At 36.5% G+C, this 24572-nt stretch overlaps 1 protein-coding gene and 1 non-coding gene across 2 annotated transcripts; both read left to right on the top strand.

Moving 5' to 3' along the window:
* The first annotated feature begins 14718 nt into the window (after positions 1–14718).
* On the top strand, positions 14719–14828 carry LOC112084954. Its single transcript, XR_002898602.1, has one exon. It is a non-coding gene; the product is annotated as a small nucleolar RNA R71 (small nucleolar RNA).
* Positions 14829–19752: 4924 nt separating this feature from the next.
* Positions 19753–20874, top strand: LOC18014167 (mitogen-activated protein kinase kinase kinase 17). The gene has a single exon (XM_024153618.1). The coding sequence runs from the start codon at positions 19753–19755 to the stop codon at positions 20872–20874; it is 1122 nt and encodes a 373-aa protein (XP_024009386.1).
* Positions 20875–24572: the final 3698 nt, after the last annotated feature.

The raw sequence follows: 24572 nt of genomic DNA, 5'->3' as shown, positions 1-24572 counted from the left end.
ACGAGACGGTCCGCGAAGCTTTCCGGCTGAAGGCGCAGAAACGCCTAGTCAACACCGTTTCCGATTGGAAGCGGAAATGGGAGACCGACGGCGACAACGCAAAGCCGAACTCCATGTCCACTACCTGTTGGAACGGGTTGAAGGCGTACTGGCTGGACCCGCATGCCCAAACCACCGCTGCTAAGTGTTCGGCCGTCCGAAACCGGGTCGATCCGGTGACTGGTGAGAAGTTAGTGACCCCGCACACTTCTGGCCAAATATCTTTTGCGGGAAGACGTCTCATGATGGTAAGTAATTATTATTTTAATTTAATTTTATTTATTGCTATAATTTATTAAATATTTTTGACTAATGTTTACTAATTCGTAGGCCGAGGAGAACGGAGGAGAACTACCTCCAATGACGAAGCTCTTCGAGACCACTCACCGGAAGAGGGACGGGAGCTTTGTCGACGCTCGGTCCGAGGAGATCTACAATGCCGCTATGCAGCGGATCGCCGAGCGGGAGACCCAGGCCACACCTGACGGTACTATCCAGGTACCGTTGACCGTCGCTGAGCAAGACCAGATTTTCGAAGAGGTATGATCTATTTCAATTTTTTTAGAATTTATTATATTTATTACTTAATAAATAATTAACGTTTTTATTTTCCATTTGTAGGTTGCTCCGAAGAAGAAGGGCCGAACCTTAGGGATGGGCTCTATTAGAGACTGTCCTGCCGCCTCGGCTTCCGGATTCCGCACGCAGGAGGATCCGAGTCAGCTTCGCCAGGAGCTTGCTACGGCCAATGCTGAGATCACCACTCTCAGGCATGAGCAAGTGGCCCAGAAGCAGGAGCTCACCGAGATACATGATCTCTTCGACATCGTTGCGGAAGCGGTTCCGCAGTTGGCCACCGCAATCCGAGCAAGGCAACAGCGAGCACGAAGGGTTTTTGAGACCGGTGGTACTTCCGGTACTGGACCATCGGACCAGCAGACGCAGGGCGGTCAGTCTTCGGCTCCGGTAGTGCAGACGGGAAACGACGACCCAGCAGCGACGGGCGGCCAAGACGGAGAGCCTCCTCGTGACGTCGATCTGAACCTCGACGATTACGAAATCACATTGTAGATTAGGTTTTTTTGTAAAAAATAATTTGTATTAATTTTTTTTTTATTTATAAATTATTTTTAAATTTAAATTTCAATTTAAATTGTTTTTTTCTATTTTTAATTTTTTATTATTTTCAAAATTCATTAATTAAATTCAAATCGAATTAAATAATTAATTTATAAATCGACGTAAATTCGTCGTAAATTTACGTCGATCTAACGTGGAATATTTAACGACGAATTTACGTCGAATAAGTTTACATCGGATTTACGTCAAAAATTTACGATGATTTAACATCGACAATTAAAAAATTAGTTTCCCTTAATTAAAATTATTCGTCTCCTAATCGTTGTTAAATCGATGTAATTTATGACGATTTTACATCGATTTTACGTCGTTCTTATGATGGAGTTCTTTCGTTGTACTTCCGTTGGAAATTTTACGTCGCATTTACGACGAATAGTTTCCGACGATTTTACGACGATTTTCCGGAGTTGGTAATTTTACGACGATTTTACGACGATTTCGGTTTTACGACGATCGTTTTACGACGATTTTTTTTTTCGTCGTTAATTCGACGTAAATGCTCTTTTACGTCGATTTTACGTCGATATATGCCGACTTAAAACCCGATCTTTCTTGTAGTGCTACACATATGAGTTCTTTTGTTAAAAGAATGTAAAAATAACTTCATAATTTTTTTTCTTACAATAAATGCCTCCATCATTTTAGAGTTTGAGTCTGTAATGGAATTTAACCAATGGAACTTAATACATGTGCGTTGGTTATGGATGTCAAGAATCATCTTATGGAAAACCACTACCTTAGCCCATCTTTATAATTTGTTGCTTCTCATCATTTTGATTGAAGAGATGTGATTAGAAATACTTTTGTCAAGAAGCAAGTAAGGAAATCTGTAGGGAACGATTGTTCACCATGGCATTGTGATATGTTTGGCTCCTGCCAAATGTAATTGTCAAACCTCTTGAAACTGTATCTGAACTGAAAGAGGAGTCGAACATTGTTTTAAGTCGGAGAGAAGCGTAACAATATCATCCCATGCTACTATAAACTTCTCTCCCAACATATTTTGTACTAATCTGGTCAAAATATTTACGAGAAAGAAATATTGGTCTCTTGTCTCCACTAAATCCTTGCACAAACACACTATGTGTTAATTGCAGAATTTCACCCAACCACATGATCTTTTGTTTGATAGGTGGTTTTGAAAATATAGTACGCAAATATATTTTACAAATTTTATTTATTTTAAGTAAAAATTAATTTTATCCAACATCAAAAGTAAAAGAAATATATATATTTTACAAATTTTATTTATTTTAAGTAGAGCAACAATTATGAAAGTCGGCCTTTAATTTTTGATTAAATATTAATTATTTAGTAAAAAAGTCCTAAGAATGAAAAAAATCAATATTTTGCTTTTGTTTTCAAGTGAGCAACTCTTTAATAACATGTAGCAAAAAATCTATCATTTAAATGAACTATGTTTTTAGTCAATTTAAACAGTGGTAATACTTTGACATACCTCTGCTCTAGTAGAAATTGTAGGATACACCAAACGGCCACTTGATAAGTGGCTATTTTGACTAATTCTGACCTGTGTTTACTGATCTTTTTAGGAGTCTTTGAAATCTTTTTCAGGTCGTTTCAGGTATCTAGGAGGCTTTAGGTAAGGATTGGAGAAGCTAGAGCTTTTGGTGCTAAAAGGAGTTGAAGCTGAGCAAAAGAGGCCAATTTACACGCAGCTGGATCATCCTTTAGTCGGAGCACCTGCTCCCGACTAAGCCCTTTCGTGGAGCACCTGCTCCAACCTCCAGAGAAAAATAAGGAAACAGATTTTACCTAGTTCTGGGACGTGAAGAGGAGATAAAAAAAGACCAGAGCCGCCTAAGAAACACATATAGACTTTTTAAGCTTTATTTTTACATTTTCTAGACTTTTGAGAGAAATTTGCTTGAAAAATTTGGGAGAAGAATCTCTGCTACACTTTTCTGAACCCTATTGATACTTCTGAGTTTTATTCAAGGATTCTTTCTCATCTTGTGTTTTTGTTCTTTTTGCCATGTCTGAGTAGATCTCTTAGCTAAATTAGGGTGTTCAAAGGATTTCAATGAGTTAGTGATTAAATGCAAATAGGGCTTAACTAGAATTGTCTTCACCATAGTTGTTCTTAATGCTTAGGTTGAACTGATCACTCAATCTACGATCTTAGGTTAACTTGTTCATCAAAAGTGTAATAGGTTGCTAGAACAAACTTTGGTGAGTGATTTGTCCTTAGCCAATGACAGTTGATGTTAAAGCAAATCATGAACTCATCAAACCCGCTTGTTAATGCTTGTCTGCGTATTCTACATTCAAACAATAGTTTAGAATATAGGTCGTTAGACAAAGTTATCGGTGTACATCGATATGCATTTATGTTTGAGTTCAAGACTTGTGTTTAAACCTCCGTCTAATTAATTTAGAGTCTAGTCGTAAAGTCTTTTAAATGCTATTTGTATCAATCACTTTGAGTTCTATATCATTAGTAGTTTAGAGTAATCAACCATGAACATAATTTTTTAAAAAAAGATATTAAAGTCTCTGTTTCACAGTAACAATGTAATGTTAATGTGTGCGTGATGGGTTTTGAATAATTCAAACCTTTAAACAGAGCATTTTTATACACTTTAGTTGGATCAGTAATCAATCTAAAAAACCAATGAATATTATCCAAATCTTAATACAACTTCCGTATAGATCCATCATCCCAGAAAAATCAACAACAAAATCCTCAAGCTTTGGTTATCAACAAAACCGATTTCAGAGCCATTGTTCAACAGTCAACCGGACTCGGTTCAACTTCTTCAGTCAATCCTACAGAGTCACCAAACCCATCGAAACTCCTACATTCAAAATTGGTTTATGTTTGACCGGCTATTTTCTGTTTCAGTAACAATACTATAATGTTAATGTGTGTGATGGGAATTTGAATAATTCAAAACCCTTAAACAGGATATCTTTTATAAAATTTAGTTGGATCAGTAATCAATCTAAACAACCAATAAATATTATCCAAATCTTAATAATATTTTAGATCCATTAACCAAGCAAAATCAACAACAAAATCCTCAAGCTTTGGTTTATAATACCAACAAAACCGATTTTAGAGCCATTGTTCAACAGTTAACCGAACTCCGTTCAACTTCTTCAGTCAATCCTCCAGCGTCACCAAACCCAAACACACCGAAACTCCCACATTCAAAATTGGTTAAAGTTTGACCAGCTCCGTTGACTCTAAGTTAACCGCCCTCCACCTCCATTTCCACCTCCTGTTCCATCCAATATAATGGCCTCTGAATCGGTTCCCTCTGTTAACCAATTTTGGTTAACCCGGTTGAATCTCCATTCTCGGCCTATATGTTTTACCTAATCGAATCAAGCTTTGTTGGAAACCGACCTCAGGTACAAAACCAGAACCCAGTCCAACCATCAACCAGTTGATTTTCATCGCATCAAACCTATCTTAGTCCACTGATTTTCCAGTCTCCAGCTCCACAATTAAAGAAAAAAACAATACAAGTGAGAAAATTTATGATTTTTTTTTTGTATTGTAAGAAACAGAGCAACCTTATGTTGGTGAGCCTTCTTCTCCTGTTTCCAGTATTCTTCTTAAATAAGATGGGATGGTGAGATTCTGGGAAAAGCTTATGTTGTTTGAGATAAAAAAATTCGATTTTCCAATGTTGTGGCAAAATAAATTACGATTTTCTTCCATTTCCCTTCCAGCGAGGACTTGGTGATAGAGAGGCTCACCAGCAGAAGTTTTTCCTAGAATCTCACATCCCATCTTTGGAGAAGTATGAGCTTCTGAGCTACAACTCTTCATCATCATATTCTTCATTTTTGGATAGAGATTAGGAAAATCACGAATTCACTACTAAAAACAAAATATATAAATTATCATTATTTAATTTTTATCTAAAAAATTTCATGGATTTAACCATAAACCGCTAGTAATCAAATAAAACATTAACAATTTTTTTTAAAATGTGGAAACAGGAAAACAATAACTGGTAGTATGAGAATCCATAGATAACAAAAATAAGAACAAATCACACATTTTTTTTTAAATATAATAAATGGATTGAATATTAAAAAAAATCTATAGTTGTTCTTTAAATGGTACATACCTTTTAAAATGAATCGAGTTCTTTGATTTGATGCATTTGAAATCCTACACAAATTATCAAGAATTTAATTGAAGCTTTCACAATTTTTGATCTAAGAAATACGGCAGCAATGATAACATATAGATTTAAGGAGTTTCTGCATCTTATATATAGAAAAAATTAACCTAAAAATATCAAAGAGAATAAACGACACCGTATAAAAAAGTAGAATCCATTAGAATAAGTCAACGCATAAGTCTAAACATAACAAATATAAAGGAAGAATCATATGATTCATGAATACAAAGATTAGATGTTGCAATACAATCTTAGAGCATCTGTATTAAGATCGATCTCTTACAAGAGTCTCTCATATATAAAAAATATTAAAATAATAAATAATAATATTTAAGTATAAGAGTCTTTCAAAAAAGTTTGAGAGAATCTTTCAAATTTTTGAAAGGATATTCCAATACTTTTTAGACTCCATGTATATTACATATAACTATTTAATTTATTATTATTTGTATAGATAAGAGACTCTTATGAGAGACTCTACAATGCAAATACTTTCAGTGTTCATCTTTCCTTCTTAACATATAAAAGGAGGCATAGCAACAATGTTAAAAGAAACCAAAATATTATAATTTGTAAGATTGGTAAAGTCTTCTAATTGGTATTTGTCTCACTTTGAGGTCTATTTAATTTTCAGAACCAATCATAAACATAATTGTCAAAAAAGAGATCTGATTCTCTCTTTTAATGACAATGTACTGTTAATGGGTAACTAGTTCACAAATGTTAAAAAAATAATTACATAAATTATACTTAGTACCAATAGTCACGAGTGTTGTAACTTTCCTCAAGAAAAAAAATCCAAATAATATTAAATATCATATCATATATGATTACAAGAAAATTAAAGAACTTGAGATTTTTTATAAAACCAAAAATAGTCCATTCTTAGTAAAACATTTTTGCAATTAGTTTTAAAAGGTGAACTTAGTCTTATTCTTAAAAATTGCACCATACTTAGAGTTGGAACATACAAACAAAAAAAACACAGTGACTTACAATCATTAAATTTCCAAAGAGAGACCCAAAACGTTAAAAGCTAAGAAAGGAGAGGCAAAATATACAGACAGTACGTGATTGATTGATGACTCAAAATCACATCTTTGATCAATACATGTTTGTTTCCCCATATTTAATCAACCAAAGGCCCAAAATATATTGGAGAAAGAAGCAAATGACAATATAACGTAACTCATATCATGTAACTGTGCAGAATATGCCAATATAACTTATCTCATGTAAGAGCCATGCTAATTTCAATTCCCGGGTTAAAACTCGAGTTAAAGAAGAAAACTTAAGATATAGGAATTGCTTGGCCTTGAGATTTTTAAGGTTATAGAATACATAAACAGTCTTCACATTTTTTAGACAAATGTTCTTTTTCATATTTAAGTTTGTACAACCTTTTTATTTATTCTTTTCCTATTTAAAATGTCTCGTAATAGAGACTTTGCCATAAATAAATTAAATAGTTTTTTTTTCTCTTTCTTCTTCTCAAGAATTATTCAAAACTCTTTCTAGATCTATGTATAGTTTATCAAAAAAAAAATTAATTAATTAATTATGATATTTTCTTTTATTTTGAAATTCCTTTGTTGCAAGGCTTTTACAGTTTTAACATCAATCAGACTTTTAGTAGCATGCTATAGCTTTGGTGTTGGTGTTGCATCGGTTTGGTTCAGGTCGTAGCCTCAACTCAGTGCAACGTCCGAGGGCTCTTCATATCTGGTGCACCAACTTCTCTCACCAGGTGCAGCATGTCGTAGTAAGAATCTTGGTTCATTCGGAGGCTGAACTGGCTTGTTTCCATCTCGTAGCATCATCTCGGTGCAAGAAGTTTGGCTTTGCACCGAGTCAATCTTGAACCAGTGCAAGAAGTAGGTGCAGGCGCCAAAGGGTGTTGTTCCTTGGTGCACCGGGTTGAAAGAGTCGTTGCAAGAACTCGGTGCATGCTCCAACAGTTAGTCATTATCTTCGTTGCACCTAAGAAACACCTTTGCATGCTTTTGGTGAAAGGTGAGCTTTTGGTGCTTTGGGTCGCTCCAAGTCGTAGCACCAACTTGATGAATGGTCCGAAGAAGGTCTTCATTGTTGAATCGGGACGTTTCCAAGTCGGTGCATGGTTTTGCACTTGCACCAAAAACCATGCTGAGAGAGTAAACTGCTCGGGATTGACATCCATGCGTTTAAACTGGTGTATCTCTCGACCCACTGATCCAGATTCCCTTATTCCACTCCATAGGACAGGTGACTAAGCATCTTCAACTTTGATGAAGGGTTCTGAGGCTGTCTCTAAAAGAAAGGCCTTCGCTCGACTAGTTCTTGATGCTAAGAGAATCAAGGGTTACTTCTAGCTTCATGTTTTAAATTTATAACCCAAAATATCTGCAAGTGCACATATGTACGCTGTAGTACGTAGGGGTCGAACCACAGAGATTTTGAGCTTTCAGTACGAATCAATCAAAACTTAATACTAGTAGAACAAGCAAAATGGGGGGTTTTGGGTTTTGGTGTCACTAAATCTAAAAGCAATCGAAATAAACAAGTTGTAAAACAATAGGGAACCAACGCTGGGTTTAAAAGGTTTTCGCAGGGGTTCATGAACTGATTAAAAGGCAAACAAATCGATAAAGGTAATCATCTAGTGAGGATCCTGAACTCGAATAGACACAAGTATGATTAGCCAACTCTCGCCACCCTAATCAACAAATCACTCAACACAGCAATTAACTATCGCTCTCATACTGCGAATAAGATCTTGCATTAAAAATAGAATTCATCCACACTCGCGATTCTCTATAGGTAGCTTTCGTCTCATATAGCGATTTCGCTCGATTTCGATACAACACTCTTGTGGCTCCAATTACTGAGATCAATTTCTAAGCGGCTAGCAATAGAAACAGCATAGTGAACAAGAATGAACGAAGGACTCTTAGAAGATTTATAACTTTAAATCGAATGAAGCATAAAATTAAGACATAAAAATCCCTTTGAAAAATCCCTTAAAAAACCAACTTGGAAATTACTCAGACATAGTTGAGTTCAACATCACAAAAGTATTTAGAATTGCAGAAAATTGAAGTAGACAAAGGTTAGAAACGAAGAACAGATTGAAGCAGGAGGGCCGATGGTGCCCCTCTCGGTGGCTTCTCTTCTAGACGTGACTCTCTTCTAGTGTTCCTGATGAAAAACGTGACACACCCTTCTAAATGACTTAAGAGGGGTTTATATAGTGTCTTAGATCATCTGGAACGCCTAGGGCTAAAAGGAATAATGACAGGAGTGACTTGGGCTTTAAATTGGACTTCTGAGGCTCGGAATTTAGCTCCCCTTGGTCTTAAATTTCGCACATCCGGTAAATGATGTTTTGGTCGCGGGTGAGCTTCAACTGTGTTGATACGCCTTCAGTGAATCGATTATATCTGGAGATCTAACCGTTGTATTGCTTTGATTCCATTTGCATTGGAAAACTGGTTGTCTCCTCTATCTTGTGTCAAAATTTAAGGATGATCAGACGGTGGAAAGGCTTCTATCTGTTACCAAAATTCCGATGGTCTGAATTTATCCAAAGTTATGATTTTTGCTCCCAATTACATTTCTTTTGTCAAAATATCCTGAAAACTCTTTTGAGATTCTAAAACATGGAAATCATTTAAAAATCTTTAAAACTGAGTGAAAACACCTGCATAATATATTAAAAGTGATCCACAAAAGTGGTAAAAATCAGGTGTTATCAACTCCTCCAGATTTAAACCTTTGTTTGTCTCCAAATAAAAATCAAAGTTAGGAAAAAGGTTTGAAAAACGCAGGAAAAAAACAGTATCTCAGTGACCATGCTTCTAAACTAAATTTACCTTTAAGTTCAAGCTTTTCGATGCTCCTCTTTCCCCAATTTCTTCAGTCTTTCTCCTGAGTGACTGAAAACTATGTTGTTCCTCCCTCTCCGGCGTTTTTGCACATATCTGCGAAAATAGCTAAAGAGAGAATGCATGAAGTTTTGAAATTATGGTTTTGGGGTAAAGGGTGTGATACCAGCTAAAGATGTACTGGCTATTTAGGACAACAAAGAGTGGTAACAATAAGGTGAAGATGTCCTAGATGTGTATCATGATGCCTGTTAAAATCAATGATGAGAAAATTATATGTCAAGATTATGTTCAAGTAAAATGAGCTAGTGATTCCTGGTAGAAAAGCTCTCCGTGAATAGAAATCCATTGGTGGGAGTTCGTAGTGCAAGTACTTTAGCTACCGCCTAGTCTAGGACTAACCACAAAAAGGAATTTGCATGTAAAGTCTAGAAGCATATGGTTTTGTTTTTGGCGTTCCTGTTTTGAAAACCTTTTAAAAACTTTTTATGAGACACAAACTCAAAACAAACTAAAATTTCGTTATTAAAGGATGAACATCCTCTCCCAGACTTAAATCAGACTACCTCCGGTGTGAAAAATCCGTGAGAGGATGGGATAATGATCGACTGAAATGTGGAATGTTTAGGTGTACTTACATGGAGATGTGTTTTCCGCGGTTCATGATGGGTTTCCTGTTTGTGATTTCTGTTCACCGTTTATTTGTTCTTCGCCTGAAAACCTGAGATAACAGAAGACAAAAACAAAGCAGCAAAGATAGAAAATGCAAATCAAAGGGAATAAGTAGAATACCAGGTGGGTTGCCTCCCACTAAGCGCTTGCTTTAAGTCATTAGCTTGACTTTGATGATGCTTTATCCTGGTGGATCTGCCAAGAGCATTTCTTATCTTCCTTCTTCTTCTGCAAGGTATGGTTTGACACGCTGTCCATTAACGACAAATGTGTCTCCCTTCTTGCCCCAAAGGATGAGTGCTCCATACGGTTTGACTTCCTTAACTGTGAAAGGTCCAGGCCATCTTGATCGTAACTTCCCTGGAAAAAGCTTAAGGCAAGAATTGAAAAGAAGAACCCTGTCATTTGGAGAAAAGGATCGATGTATTATCCTTTTGTCGTGATATGCCTTCGTCTTTTCCTTGTATATCTTAGAATTTTTGTAGCCATTGTGGCGGATTTCTTCTATTCGTGCATTTGAAGCATTCTTCTTTCTCCAGCTGCCTTAAAGTTCATGTTCATCTCCTTAATAGTCCATTGTGTTTTGTACTCAAGCTCTACAGGAAGGTGACATGCTTTTCCGTAAACAAGATTGAACGGCGTGGTCCCTAAGGGGCTTTTGTATGCTGTCCGATAGGCCCAATGTGCATTGTCGAGTTTTTCAGACCAATCCTTGCGATTCACTCCTGTTGTCTTCTGCAGACTTAACTTTATATCCCTGTTAGGGATTTCCACTTGTCCACTGGTCTGAGGGTGATATGGAAATGCAACTTTATGCGTCACTCCATTCTTTTTGAGCAGATTTTCGAAGACTCTGTTGATAAAATGGGATCCTCCATCGCTTATCACAATCCGGGGAACTCCAAAGCGAGGGAAGATGATCGATTTAAACAGCTTTATAACCACTTTTGCATCATTAGTAGGGCTGGCAATTGCTTCTACCCATTTAGAGTCATAGTCTACTTCTACTAAGATGTACTGGTTTCCAAAAGAAATTGGGAAAGTTTCCATGAAATCAATCCCCATACATCAAAGATTTCGACTTCAAGAATGAAGTTCTGGGGCATCTCATTCCTCTTACTTATGTTTCCCATTCGTTGGTACGAATCACAGCGCGAGATGTAGTCGTGAATGTCTTTGAACATAGTAGGCCATCAAAATCCTGCTTGAAGGACTTTTGAAACTGTTTTGTAGGTTGCGAAATGTCCTGCATATGCTGAACTTATAGCATCCAAACAGTATTCTTTCCATTTCTTCTTCGGCAACACATCTTCTGAATAAACCATCTACACATCTTCTACAGAGAAAATGTTCATCCCAGAAATAGTGTCGGATTTCCATTAAAACTCTTTTCTTTTTATAGCCAACGAATTGTGGAGGTTCGATCTCTGCGGCTAAGTATTTTGCTATATGTCTAATCCATGGGGTGTCAAATGCATCTGACCGCCATATAGGAGGTTGAGATGGCTTTTCTTTCAAGGTAATAGGTATAAATAAGTATAGTCTCCATAGAGTAGACATTTTCTTCTGGCAAACTATCATTCAAAGGAAGTTTCTCTTCCACTCGAATTCTAGAAAGATGATCTGCTACTCCATTATCTGCTCCTTTCCGATCTCGAATTTCGATGTCAAACTCTTGCAGCAGGAGTATCCATCTGTCAGCATTGGTTTGGCATCTTTCTTATACTTGAGATATTTGATTGCAGCATGGCCGGTATAAACAATGACCTTAGACCCGACAAGATAAGATCGAAATTTCTCAAATGCAAAAACAACAGCTAAAAGTTCCTTCTCCGTAGTTGCGTAATTGCATTGAGCTTCATCCAGAGTTCTACTCGCATAGTAAATTGCGTGCAGTTTCTTTTCCTTCCGCTGACCAAGCACAGCTCCAACAGCAAAATCACTTGCTTCACACATGATTTCAAATGGTTGTTTTCAATCGGGTGGTTGGACTAATGGAGCGGAAACGATGGCATTTTTGATCTTATGAAATGCTGCCAAGCACTCATCATCGAATTCAAAGTTTGTTTCCTTGCAGAGCAGACGAGAGGTCTAGCAATCGCCTATAGAATCTGGCATGCCCTAGGAAACTTCGGATTCCTTTCACATTAGTTGGAGGTTGTAGGCTAGTCATGACTTTAATTTTTGCTTTATCAACTTCAATACCTTTTCCAGATATTTTATGTCCAAGCACAATTCCTTTGCGGACCATAAAGTGATATTTTTCCCAGTTCAGGACAAGATGCTTATCTTCACAGCGCTGCAAAACTTTTCCTAAGTTTGCCAAGCATTTGCCGAAAGAGGATCCATACACGGAAAAATCATCCATGAAGACTTCCATGAAATCTTCGATGAATTCAGTAAAAATATACATCATGCACCGCTGAAAGGTTGCAGGTGCATTACACAATCTGAAAGGCATTCACCAATAGGCAAAAGTTCCGTATGGACAGGTGAATGTCGTCTTTTCTTGATCTTCCGGTCTAATTGGAATTTAGAAAAATCCAGAATAACCATCTAGAAAGCTGTAATATTCGTGATTTGCCAATCTTTCTAGCATTTGATCAATGAAGGGTAAAGGAAAATGATCTTTCCGAGTTGCTGCATTCAGTTTTTGGTAATCGATGCACATTCGATGTCCCGTCACTGTTCTTGTAGCGATCATTTTATCCTTGTCATTTTTGATAACAGTTACTCCTCCTTTCTTTGGGACAACATGCACTGGACTAACCCAAGTGCTGTCATAGGGAATATGACTCCTGCTTCCAAAAGTTTCATGATCTCCTTGTTTACTACTACCATAAGGTTTGGATTCAATCTCCTTTGGCTTTCAATCGAATTCTTGGCATTGTCCTCAAGATTTATCGTATGCATACAGAGGTCTGGAGAGATTCCTTGTATGTCATCAAGAGAATAACCTATGGCTTTCCTATGCTTCCTTAACTCATTTAGCAGCTTAGTAGTTTCAGCCCTACTTAGGCCAGAATTTATGATGACATGGTAAGTTGAGTTTGGGCCAAGGAAAGGATACTTGAGTCCATCAGGAAGAGGCTTAAGTTCGACTTTTGGAGCTTTGAGCTTGCTCCATGGGTCGTTTATAGCTGCTAAGGTATCTTTTGGAGGGGTAGGGATGTGAGTTTCCTCAATCAGGTCGAGATAGTTCACAAGTTTTGCATAATCCTTGGCCTTATCAAGCATTTGCACACATCCTTTCGAAACTTCTTCAAGCAGGTTGCGATCATCATTTGTGGTGGTGAGGATAATTTTTAAAGGATCTTCAAGAAGGATTTCCTTATAAACTTCCTCAGTAATTACATCAAGTTCATCAACCCGACAAAGCCCGCCATCTAAAGTGGGTTTCTCAAGACTTTTGTTCATATCGAACTGCATAATCAGACTCCCTAGATGGAGGTCTATCTTCCCTTCCGGAACATTGATTATTGCTCCTGCAGTTGATAGGAAAGGTCTACCGAGTATCAGATGATCCTTTGGTTCTATTTCTAATTCAAGCACTACGAAATCAGTCGGAATATAGTTTTCTCCAATCATGACTGCATCAACCAAGACTCCTTCTAGTCGTCCGACTGATCGATCGGCAAGAATCAGAGAGATTTTTGTGGGCTGAAAAGTATGATATCCTAAACGTCTTGCAACTGAGAGAGGCATCATCTTGATGCTCGATCCCAAATCACATAGACAACGCTGAAAACTCATATTCCTAATCGTGCAAGAGAGTACAAAACTTCCAGGATCTTCTTTCTTCTAGGGGACATGGTTTTGTAAGATGAAACTATGTTCATGAGTTATCATCATAACGCCTTCTTCTAATGCTAAAGAATTTGTTAGAATGCCCTTCATGTATTTCCTAAGAGCAGGTATCATTGCACATGCTTCAATGAAAGGTAATCTCACATTTAACTGCTCGATCATCTGGTTCCTTGTAAGGTAAACCACTTCTGAGGATGATTGCTTTTAAGTGATCAGAGGTCTCCAATTCATTTATTCTTTCAGAAAAGGTTAATCAAGATCATTAACGGAAGAATCCGCCACCTTTGATTCATCACTAATCTGAAGAAGAAAAAGGGTGGAGAGCTTGTTAATAGCATCATCATTCTTCTTTGAGTGACTCTACATCTCCTTTTTTGAGTCTATTAACCTTTTTTTAAGCTCTTCAATTTTGGAAAAAGGATAATAAGGAGGAAATGTGGAATTAGATTGATCAGATTGGCTTTGCTCGAAAGCAGGTTGGAAAGAGGTTAAAAATCAGGCTGGCCGCTGTTGAAGTATTCTGAACCGCGGTGAAACTCCTCTTGGCTACAGCCAAAAGCTTCCCACCCGCGGTGAAGATCAGTTTTTCCGCGGTTGAGAGACTCCCACCCCTGGTGGGTTGGTTCTGCTCAGCCTCTTCAATCTGGTAAACATCAGTAGTTTGCGTCATCTCCTGAGTTTGGAAATTCCTCTCCACCTCAAAGTTGTTCATCTTTTCAATGTAGGGCTTGTTATGTTTACTTCTATCATCAGAATTATGAATCGGATCAATCACACTAAGGATCTTCTGGATGTCTTCCCTAATCTGATCTAGGCAATCTTTATTAACAGATGATTCTTTTTCCTCGATCTTAGGACATCTAGATTTGGTAAGAAGTCTTCTATTTCTGATACTTCCAGCTAGATTAGTGATACAGGCGTGAGCCTCATCTACAGATCTAGTGGAAAAGTCTCCATTGCTGGAGGTATCAAAAGAAAACTTCAGTTCTTCATAAACTTCAAGGTAGAAAATGGTCATTAAGCGTTCCTTGGAGAAACCATGGTGTGGACAATCTCTTTGGTAGTCTCTGAATCTTTCCCAGGCGTCATAGAGGTCTTCTGTGTCCTCCTGCTGAAATTTTTGGATCTTGTCCCTTAAGAGATTTGAACGATCTCTGGTGTAAAAGTGACTTAGGAAAGCCTCTCTACACTTTTTCACGTTCTTATGGAGGCAGGTGGCAAAGTTTTAAGCCATTTAGTAGCTCTACCAGTTAGAGAGAATGGAAAAAGGACGCACATATGATAATCAGTATTTCTCATTATGGTTGAACACATGCAGTTCTTCAAAGTTTTCAATGTGATCTATTGGGTGTTCTGGAGGAAAACCATTGTACTTTTTGATATAGCTAATGTATTGTACCTTAGCTTCAGAGTCGCCATCCTTAGGCAAAGGTGGCCGAATCGCTCGCCTATCTGCAAAAAGTTTGTGTGATTCATCATATTCTCTAATCATCTGGTCTCCCTTCCTGGCATGTTTAGGTTCTTCAATCGATTCATTGCTATCATCGATTGGGTCATTAAGCTCATCATCGGATGGATCACCATCTAGAAAAAAGTCCTCTTCAGCGAGAGGATCAAGGATATGCTCCTGACCCCTCATCGAAAAAAATACCTGAAATGGCAAAGAAAAATAAAAATTAGAAAGAGTTCTACAGAATTAAGCAGAGATTCGCAACGAAAGGAACAAAAATCCCCGGCAACGGCGCCAAAAACTTGATGCTAAGAGAATCAAGGGTTACTTCTAGCTTCACGTTTTAAATTTATAACCTTAAATATCTGCAAGTGCACAAATGTACGCTGTAGTACTTAGGGGTCGAACCACATATATTTTGAGCTTTCAGTACGAATCAATCAAAACTTAAGACTAGTAGAATAAGCAAAATGGGGATTTTTGGTTTTGGTGTCATTAAATCTAAAAGCAATCGAAATAAACAAGTTGTAAAACAATAGGGAACAAACGCTGGGTTTAAAGGGTTTTCGCAGGGGTTCATGAACTGATCAAAAGGCAAACAAATCCATAAAGGTAATCATCTAGAGAGGATCCCGAACTCGTATAGACACAAGTATGATTAGTCAACTCTTGCCACCCTAATCAACAAATCACTCAACACAGCAATTAACTCTCGCTCTCATGCTGGGAATAAGATCATGCATTAAAAACAGAATTCATCCACGCTCGCGATTCTCTATAAGTAGCTTTCGCCTCCTATAGTGATTTCGCTCGATCACTTCTAGGTCTGGTAATGCGATATAACACTCTCGTGGCTCCAATTACTGAGATCAATTTCTAAGTGGCTAGCAACAGAAACAGCATAGTGAACAAGAATAAACGAAGGACTCTTAGAAGATTAAAACCCTAAATCGAATGAAATATATAATCAAGACATGAAATTCCCTTTGAAAAATCCCTTAAAAACCCAACTGGGAAATTACTCAGACATAGTTGAGTTCAACATCACAAAAGTATTTAGAATTTCAGAGAAATGAAATAGACAAAGGTTAGAAACGAAGAACAGATTGAAGCAGAAGGGCCGATGGTGCCCCTCTTGGTGGCTCCTCTTCTAGGCGTGACTCTCTTCTAGGGTTCCTGGTGAAAAATGTAGCACACCCTTCTAAATGACTTAAGAGGGGTTTATATAATATCTTGGGTCATCTAGAACACCTAGGACTTGCAGGAAGAGTGATAGGAGTGACTTGGGCTTTAAAGTGGGCTTCTGAGGCTCGGAATTTAGCTCCTCGCGGTCTAAAATTTCGCACCCCTGGTAAATGATGTTTTGGCCGCGTGTGAGCTTCTGACTGTGTTGATACGCCTTCAGTGAATCGACCATATCTGGAGATCTAACCGTTGGATTGCTTTGATTCTACTTGCATTGGAAAGCTGGTTGTCCCTATACGTTGTGTCAAAATGTGAGGATGATCAGACGGTGGGAAGGCCTCTATTGTTATCAAAATTCCGACAGTCTGAATTTATCCAAAGTTATGCTTTTTGCGGCCAAGTGCATTCCTTTTGTCAAAATATCCTGAAAACTCTTTTGAGATTCTAAAACATGAAAATCACTTAAAAACCTTTAAAACTGAGTGAAAACACCTGCATAAGATATTAATAGTGATCCACAAAAGTGGTAAAAATCAGGTGTTATCAGTTCTTTTAGCCGTATTGCTTTTGTCCGAATTCCGGCTGAGATACTGGTGCACGTTCAAACGGATATAACTTTCTGACCACTGATTCGGATGGGCTGATTCAAGCTTCACTGGAAAGGTAGCTCGACCCTCTAAAATCTTGTTGATGAATCGGAGGCCAATTCGAAGTAGAAGTCCTTTGTCCCGATCGATCTTTGATGCTTGTTGGCAGCTAAAGAAATTGGCCAAGAAACATTTACCGCGGTAGGCATTTTGTCTGAGAAACATGACCTGCAGTAAGGTCTTTAACCGAGAAAAGCTGTCTGCGGTAAGCTTTTTGGTCGATAACTTCTTTTTGACTGGTTTCTCTTTCTCTTTCATCTTTTTCAACACTTTCTTCAATTGTCTCATCTCCTTTGCTCCCAAATACATCCAAAGTACCTGATAATCACTCCAAATATGCAAGACTCTCTTGGACCTAATGCAATTTCCTATATAAGCTAAAAACAAAGAGAAAACACTAAAAAAAACTATCTAATATGCATACATGGGACCAGAGGCGGAAGTAGAGGGAGACTGACGGGGTCACGTGCCCCCTACTCTTTTTTAATTTTTAAATATTTATATGTATTTAATCTAACTATTTTTAAATTTAATGATAAGAAAAAAAATATTTGCCCCAAACTATTTTTTTCCCCCTATTTATAAACTTATCCCCCCAACTAAATTTTTTTCTAGATCCGCCATGGGACAGTAAACAATGACTAAAATGCATGCCAAACAAGTAAAATTATGAATATATCAGTTTTCCATGACAAGAGCATTCTCAAGGATGGAGACATGGTTTTTCTTTTCAACTCAGAGAAAGGGATAGAAGTAGACAAGGCCAAAAATTGAAATGATGGTGAGCTTTGAGGCACCAAGCTGTGAGGAGCTTCTTGGGCCATGCAGGCATCTGTAGGAGGTTTATATAGGACTTCTCCAAGATTGCTAGACCTCAGATTGATCCAACAAACTTGATGATGCACTATATATGGGCTTATATGATTATATTCAAGACACCAATATAGACAACACCATTCAACTTCGTATATGGTAAAGCTTGCCATCTTACAGTTAAACTCTTGAACTTTGACATAAAAACTGCACAAGAGAAGACATTGCCATTCAGAATCAGAGAAGTTAGATCCTATGGAGCAGTGGTGTTGGAAAACAAGAATGGAGAAAAGTTTGTGGTGAATGGACAAGGCTCAGACCTTACCTAGGCAATGAATCCAAAGAGGAGGTGGTCTCACTTTCTCTTTGTGATCCTCTTCTTGTCTAAGGTTGTATGAAAAGTCAAACTTAGAGACTCTAAACAAAATGCTCTTGAGACACATTCTCATGTTATCCCTTGTATATATTCTCTCTTTCTTTTCTTTTTATGTGTTTTAGGATGTTTTCATGTTTTTGATTAGTGTTCTCAGGTTCTTAATGATCTAGAGGTCAGGTTAATAGAGTTAACAATGTAGTATGTACATCACCTAGTAAGAAACTAAGACTACATTTAACTCTTTTTTTTCTGTCTTCTTGGCCTCACGATCGTTTGCGTGAGGTGATATTATGCATCTACTTATCCTTATTTGAGGAGTTTAATGCTCTTTATGGCTTGAGCTTTTGCTCTCCTTTGTTTTTTCCCTTGTATCAAACTATCGATTGTTTTTCTCACAATAATAAAGTTTTCAGACGGCAAAAAAAGAGACTATATTTAATTTAGTTCGGGGTTAAGTGACTAAAGATTTTTTTTAAAAAAAAAAAACTTGTGATAAACTGAGCGTCGTCATATCCTGTCTACAAAATTCCAAACCCAAAAACATAGCGAAATAACTCTGATAAATATTTTAAAACACTTCCCTAGTAGAAAAAGGATATTACAACATATCTTATTATATAAACACGTTTCTATGTGATCTCTGTCTTAGAGAAACAAGCTCTAACCTTACTTCAAGTATGTTCATTCGATTCGGAAATATCAGCCTTTTCCTCTTTGTCTTCCTCGTCTTGCTGGGTGCTTCACAGGCTCGCTTTGGCATGTATGAGCCCCTTTTCATTGATAAAACAGTGAAAATATCGAGCCAGTTCCTCAAATATTTCCGGTGAATGTCGAAAATAATGTCCTAATCAATGAGCAGGCCAAATCGACATACATTGGTGACTTACATGCTAAGCTTCTAGACAAATACGGCACCAAATTTATATGGAGGATTGATGTTTGTTTGTGTCTTTGTTTCTCTTTATTGTTTACCGATTTAGCTTTTAGGCTTTTCTTTTGCATTGCAAGCAGATGTTCTGCTAAATTTTCAAAAGTCTTGATCGCTACTTCGACACTTTTGAAGACAAAATCACTCAAATCGAATCTGAGTCGTCCCTTCTCCCACGATGAATCGTAAGCTTCTCTCATGAGGATGCATTGAAGACAAAATCATCGATCTCAAGATCATCCTTTTTCATTATTGTTTGCTTTTTTCACCAGATACAAGTCATCATCTTAATTAATTACTGTTCTAGTGGATTTGTACAATATTCGATCTGCGATCACCAATATTCTTTCTTACAACAGCCAATAAGAATATATTCAACCAAAATATAAAATAAAAACACATGCATGTATTTTTTATTTTAGTACAGAACAAAAAAAGTTGAAAAATTGGAAAACCTTTTACCAGACGCGCCTAAATCAATGATTGCAAAGTACATCACCGAACCTCTTATTTAATTATTAGGTTTTGCCCTAATTGAAACAGAGACACACACACAAAGCATAAAAGGAAAAACTCGACTCCCAAGTCAACAGAGAGTCTCTCGCTTCCTTCTTTCTCCTTCCTATCGTTTTAGTATCGCAGAAATTCTCAGAGTAAGAGGTGCGAAAGATGGAGAGATCTATGTCTTTTGATAAAAATCGATTCTCAAGCCCAGTCGTTGTCTCTTGCAACGGCCTCGAGATCACCAACAAGAAATTGTACAACAAAATAATTCTCCATCTACGAAAGAAGATGGCTAAGAAAAATCCAAGATTTACTCGACAGCCTTTGAAAAACATGAAGAAGGAGAAGAAGAAGAAGAAAAGGAAGAGTATCAAAGAGATAATCAAAGAACCTTCAACCGCCGTTCTCAAATCTTCCGCCGCCACCGCCTTAACCAACGACAGAGGAGTAAGAAATTTGTCGTCGTGGGTCAAAACTCAATTACTTGGAAGAGGCACTTACGGTTCTGTTTATCTAGCTACAAGTGTAAACGACAAAGACAAAACAGAGAGAGCGATCAAAAGTGCAGAGCTTTTACGAGCTTCTAGCCTCATGGACGAAGGAAGGATCTTAACCCGTTTGCAATCTCCGTTCATCGTCCGTTGCTTCGGCGACGAGATCGCACGTGAGGAGAATGATCTTCATGAACAATACAATCTGATACTCGAGTATTGCTCAGGCCAAACTATCGCGGACTTGATCGAGGATAATCACGGAGAGTTACTTGAGTCAGACGTCAAGCTTTTCGCTAGAGATATCTTGTCTGGACTCAGATACATCCACGATCAAAACATCATCCATTGCGACATTAAACCGGAGAATCTCTTTCTCTGCCCTACCGATCACCGGTTAAGAGCTAATGGGTATTTGACCAAGATTGGAGATTTCGGTTTAGCTATGGAGAAAGGGTCGATAGAGTACGGTGACGGAACCGGTCATAGGAGAGGCACTGCGAGGTATGTGGCTCCAGAGACTATGAGCCATGGGATTGTGGACTTTGGAACGGATGTGTGGGCTTTTGGGTGTACGGTTTTGGAGATGTTAACCGGAGAATTGATTTGGGGAGAACATGGTGATCTTGGTTTCGATGATTGGGTCGATCTCATCGGTCACAGTGATTGCCTACCTCGTATACCGGGTTGGTTGTCTAAAGAAGCAATAGATTTTTTGAGCAGATGCTTGGAGAGAGACGTACACAAGAGGTGGTCTAGCCATTCACTCACGAATCATCCCTTTGTTAGGCTGTGAAAGAAGTTGAAGAGTATAGTAACTAATGATCGATCTGTTTATCTTTGTTCTTTCAACTGTTTGGAACGGTTTTGTGTTCTTCCAGTACATGATATTTTGTAGGAGTGCTAAAGTCTTTTAATTGCTATTTGTATCAAACACTTTGAGTAGATTAGAGTTTCTGTTTCAGTAACAATACTGTAATGTTAATGTGTGTGATGGGAATTTGAATAATTCAAAACCCTTAAACAGGATATCTTTTATAAATTTTACTTGGATCAGTAATCAATCTAAACAACCAATAAATATTATCCAAATCTTCTGTAATTGGATCAATAATCAATCTAAACAACCAATGAATATTATCCAAATCTTAATACAACTTTCGTTTAGATCAACCCAGCAAAATCAACAACAAAGTCCTCAAGCTTTGGTTTATAATACCAACAAAACCGATTTTAGAGCCATTGTTCAACAGTTAACCGGACTCGGTTCAACTTCTTCAGTCAATCCTCCAGCGTCACCAAACCCAAACACACCGAATCTCCCACATTTAAAATTGGTTAAAGTTTGACCAGCTCCTTTTACTCTAACTTAACCGCCCTCCACCTCCACTTCCACCTCCTGTTCAATCCGATATAATGGCCTCTAATCGGTTCCTCCTGTTAACCAATTTTGGTTAACCCGGCCGAATCTTCATTCTCGGCATATATGCTTTACCTAATCGAATCAATCTTTGTTGGAAACTGACCTCAGGTACAAAACCAAAACCCGGTCCAACCATCAACCAGCTGATTTTCTTCGCAACAAACCAATCTTAGTCCACTGATTTTTCCAGTCTCCAGCTCAACAATAAAAAAAAAACAATACAACAGAGAAAACTTATAATTTTTTGTTGAAAGAAATGGAAAAACCTTATTTGGTGAGCCTACTTCTCCAGTTTCCAGTATTCTTCTTAAATAAGATGGGATGGTGAGATTCTAGGGAAAGCTTATGTTGTTTGAGATAAAGAACCCGATTTTCCTTTGCTGTGTTAAAATAAAAATACGTTTTTCTTCTATTTTCCTTCCAGCGAGGGCTTTGCGATAAAGATGCTCACCAGCAGAAGTTTTTCCTAGAATCTCACATCCCATCTTTAGAGAAGTATGAGCTTCTGAACTATAACTCTTCATCATCATCTTTTTCATTTTTGGATAGAGTTAGGAGAATCAGGAATTCACTACTAAAAACAAAATATAAAAATTATCATTTTTATCTAAAAATTTTCATAGATCTAATCCATAGTTAACAAAAACAAGAACAAATTCTACAAATCTTTTTTAAGTTATAATAAACAAATTAAATGATACATACCTTTTAAAAGGAATCAAGTTCTTTGATTTGATGCATCTGATATCCTACACAAATTATCAAGAATTTAATCGAAGCTTTCATTGTTTTTGATCTAAGAAATGCGGCCGCAATGATAAAGGTTTAGAGAGTTTCTGCATCTTATATATAGAAAAAAATTAACCTAACATTTTTAAAGAAAGCAAACGACACCGTTTAGAAAAGTAAAATCCATTAGAATAAGTCAACGCATAAGTCTTAACATATATAACAAATATAAAGGAGAAATTTTGATTCATGAATATAAAGATTAGATGTTGCAATCCTATTTACTGATAAAAATTGAAGCTAAATGCCTCTTAGAATGTCCACATAGAATTAAAAAGGGCAATTCTATTCGTCTACATCAATATTTATAATTAAGAAAATTTCTAGAAATTAATATTATTGTACATAAAATTAAAAAGGAAAATTCTATTGGTCCACATCAACATTCAAAATTAAACCAAATTTCTAAAAATTAACATTATTATTAATAAAAAATATATAAAAGAATAAGGATACTATGTATGAAATTTCCATTAACAACAAAAAACTAAAATAATATTAAATTAAAAATATTTTTTAAAATACAAATTTACTTAGATATAAAATAATATGCAATCCATCAAGGAAGTAAAGTAAATTTTAAAAACTATTTTTCAAATTCATATAAAATTGTTATAAAAAAATGAAATTTGAAGATGAAGAAAAATCTTATTTTCTTTTATTAGAGAAGAAACATAAATTAACTTTTTTGTGTCAGTACTGTTTTTATTAAATAGTAATTTAGTATTTTGTAATTTTTTTTAGTTATCTTTTTAGTATACTAACCTCCATTGTTTAAATTGGTTGTGTGTCTTCCCGTATATGAGTTTTGTAGACCTGTTAACGCCTTTTGATTGCCATTTGTATCACTTTGGGTTTTATTTGATCATTAATTTAAATTTGTGAATTCATTTGTGAACATAATTGCCAAAAAAGAGACTAATTAAAGTCTCAGTTTCAGTAACAATGTAATATTAATCTGTTTGTGATTTGTATAACTCAAGATACTTAAATAGAGCATTTATATAAATTTTACTTGGATCAGCAATTCAGGAGGCTCTGTATCTTTCCCCAAGAAAAAAATCTAAAATGAATATGAACCAAATCTTAATACAACTTGGGATTATTCTAAAACCAAAAACAGTGTGCCTTTCTTATATAATAAAGGAAGAAACATGAACTTTTTAGATGCTTCCAATCTAAAAAAAGACGGTTTGCAATTAATCTTTTTCTTGTTGAATATTATATAATATTATATAGGTGAGTATAGATATTTGTGTATATGTATATGTTTATATATATATATGTATATAAACGTATGGAAGAGAGAGAGAGTGGAGAACCCAAGAGAAGAAGAGAATGATCTCTCTTATTATTGCTTCGCTTCTCTTTACACACATATTTATAGCAAGAGGAAATGTATAAAATAATAGACAAAGTCGGTGTTGTAAATCGATAAAAACATTTGATGGATAAGCATCGATTTTAACACTCCTCTTTGATTATCCATCAGATAATTTCTTCTTTTTGCAAATCTTTTAGATAAGTAGCCTCTCTTTCGGCTGGATAAATATTTTCTTCAGATAAATGATTCTTGACTGTCATATCATTGGAATTGTATATTCCTTTTTAGATATATATCTTCTTGCGTGTTCTTGATATTTCAGTTAAAAACCTCGTTATGGAAAAATCCAATGGAATAAAAATCATAGCAAGGAAAAACATGCATCTACGTGCATTATTATACTTCTTTTGAAAATATTCTTCTTCAAATGTTTCTTTTGCGTTTTCATTTTGCTGCCTCATTAAAAACCTCATCATGGAAAAAAACTCATTGGGATAAAAAACTATAATAAGGGAAAAAGAGTGCAGCCACGAATATTATCATAATTTTCTCCCTGGAAACATCATCTTCAGAAGATGCATTCCAATTATATACACCATCTTTTTGGGGAATTTTTATAAGTAGAGTCTTAGTGAACAAACTCGTATAATCCTCAAATCTTTGGACTTCTGGTCCATAGTTCGAGTTAGTCATGCTCTTTTCATGAAATATATTATCTTAACTTTCCAAGATTTCTCATTTCAACCCCTTCTTTTGATCAATTTGACCAAATAAAATTTTAGATGCTTCAGGCATCTTTGATCCTTCTAGGATTTTTATCAATATATTACTGAATGTGATTACATCCATGACCGAATAACATCAATTTTCGGTCTTTGAGAAAAACTTTATGCCACAAACCGAATTTTATATCTTGTGACTTTTTTTTCTCATTATTTTCAAACAAAGACCCATTTGG

Source organism: Eutrema salsugineum, unplaced genomic scaffold (genome assembly GCF_000478725.1).
Source record: "Eutrema salsugineum unplaced genomic scaffold, Eutsalg1_0 scaffold_4, whole genome shotgun sequence".
Classification (NCBI taxonomy): domain Eukaryota; kingdom Viridiplantae; phylum Streptophyta; class Magnoliopsida; order Brassicales; family Brassicaceae; genus Eutrema; species Eutrema salsugineum.
Note: the sequence above shows the minus strand (reverse complement) of the source record. Positions and strands in the feature narration are given on the sequence as shown.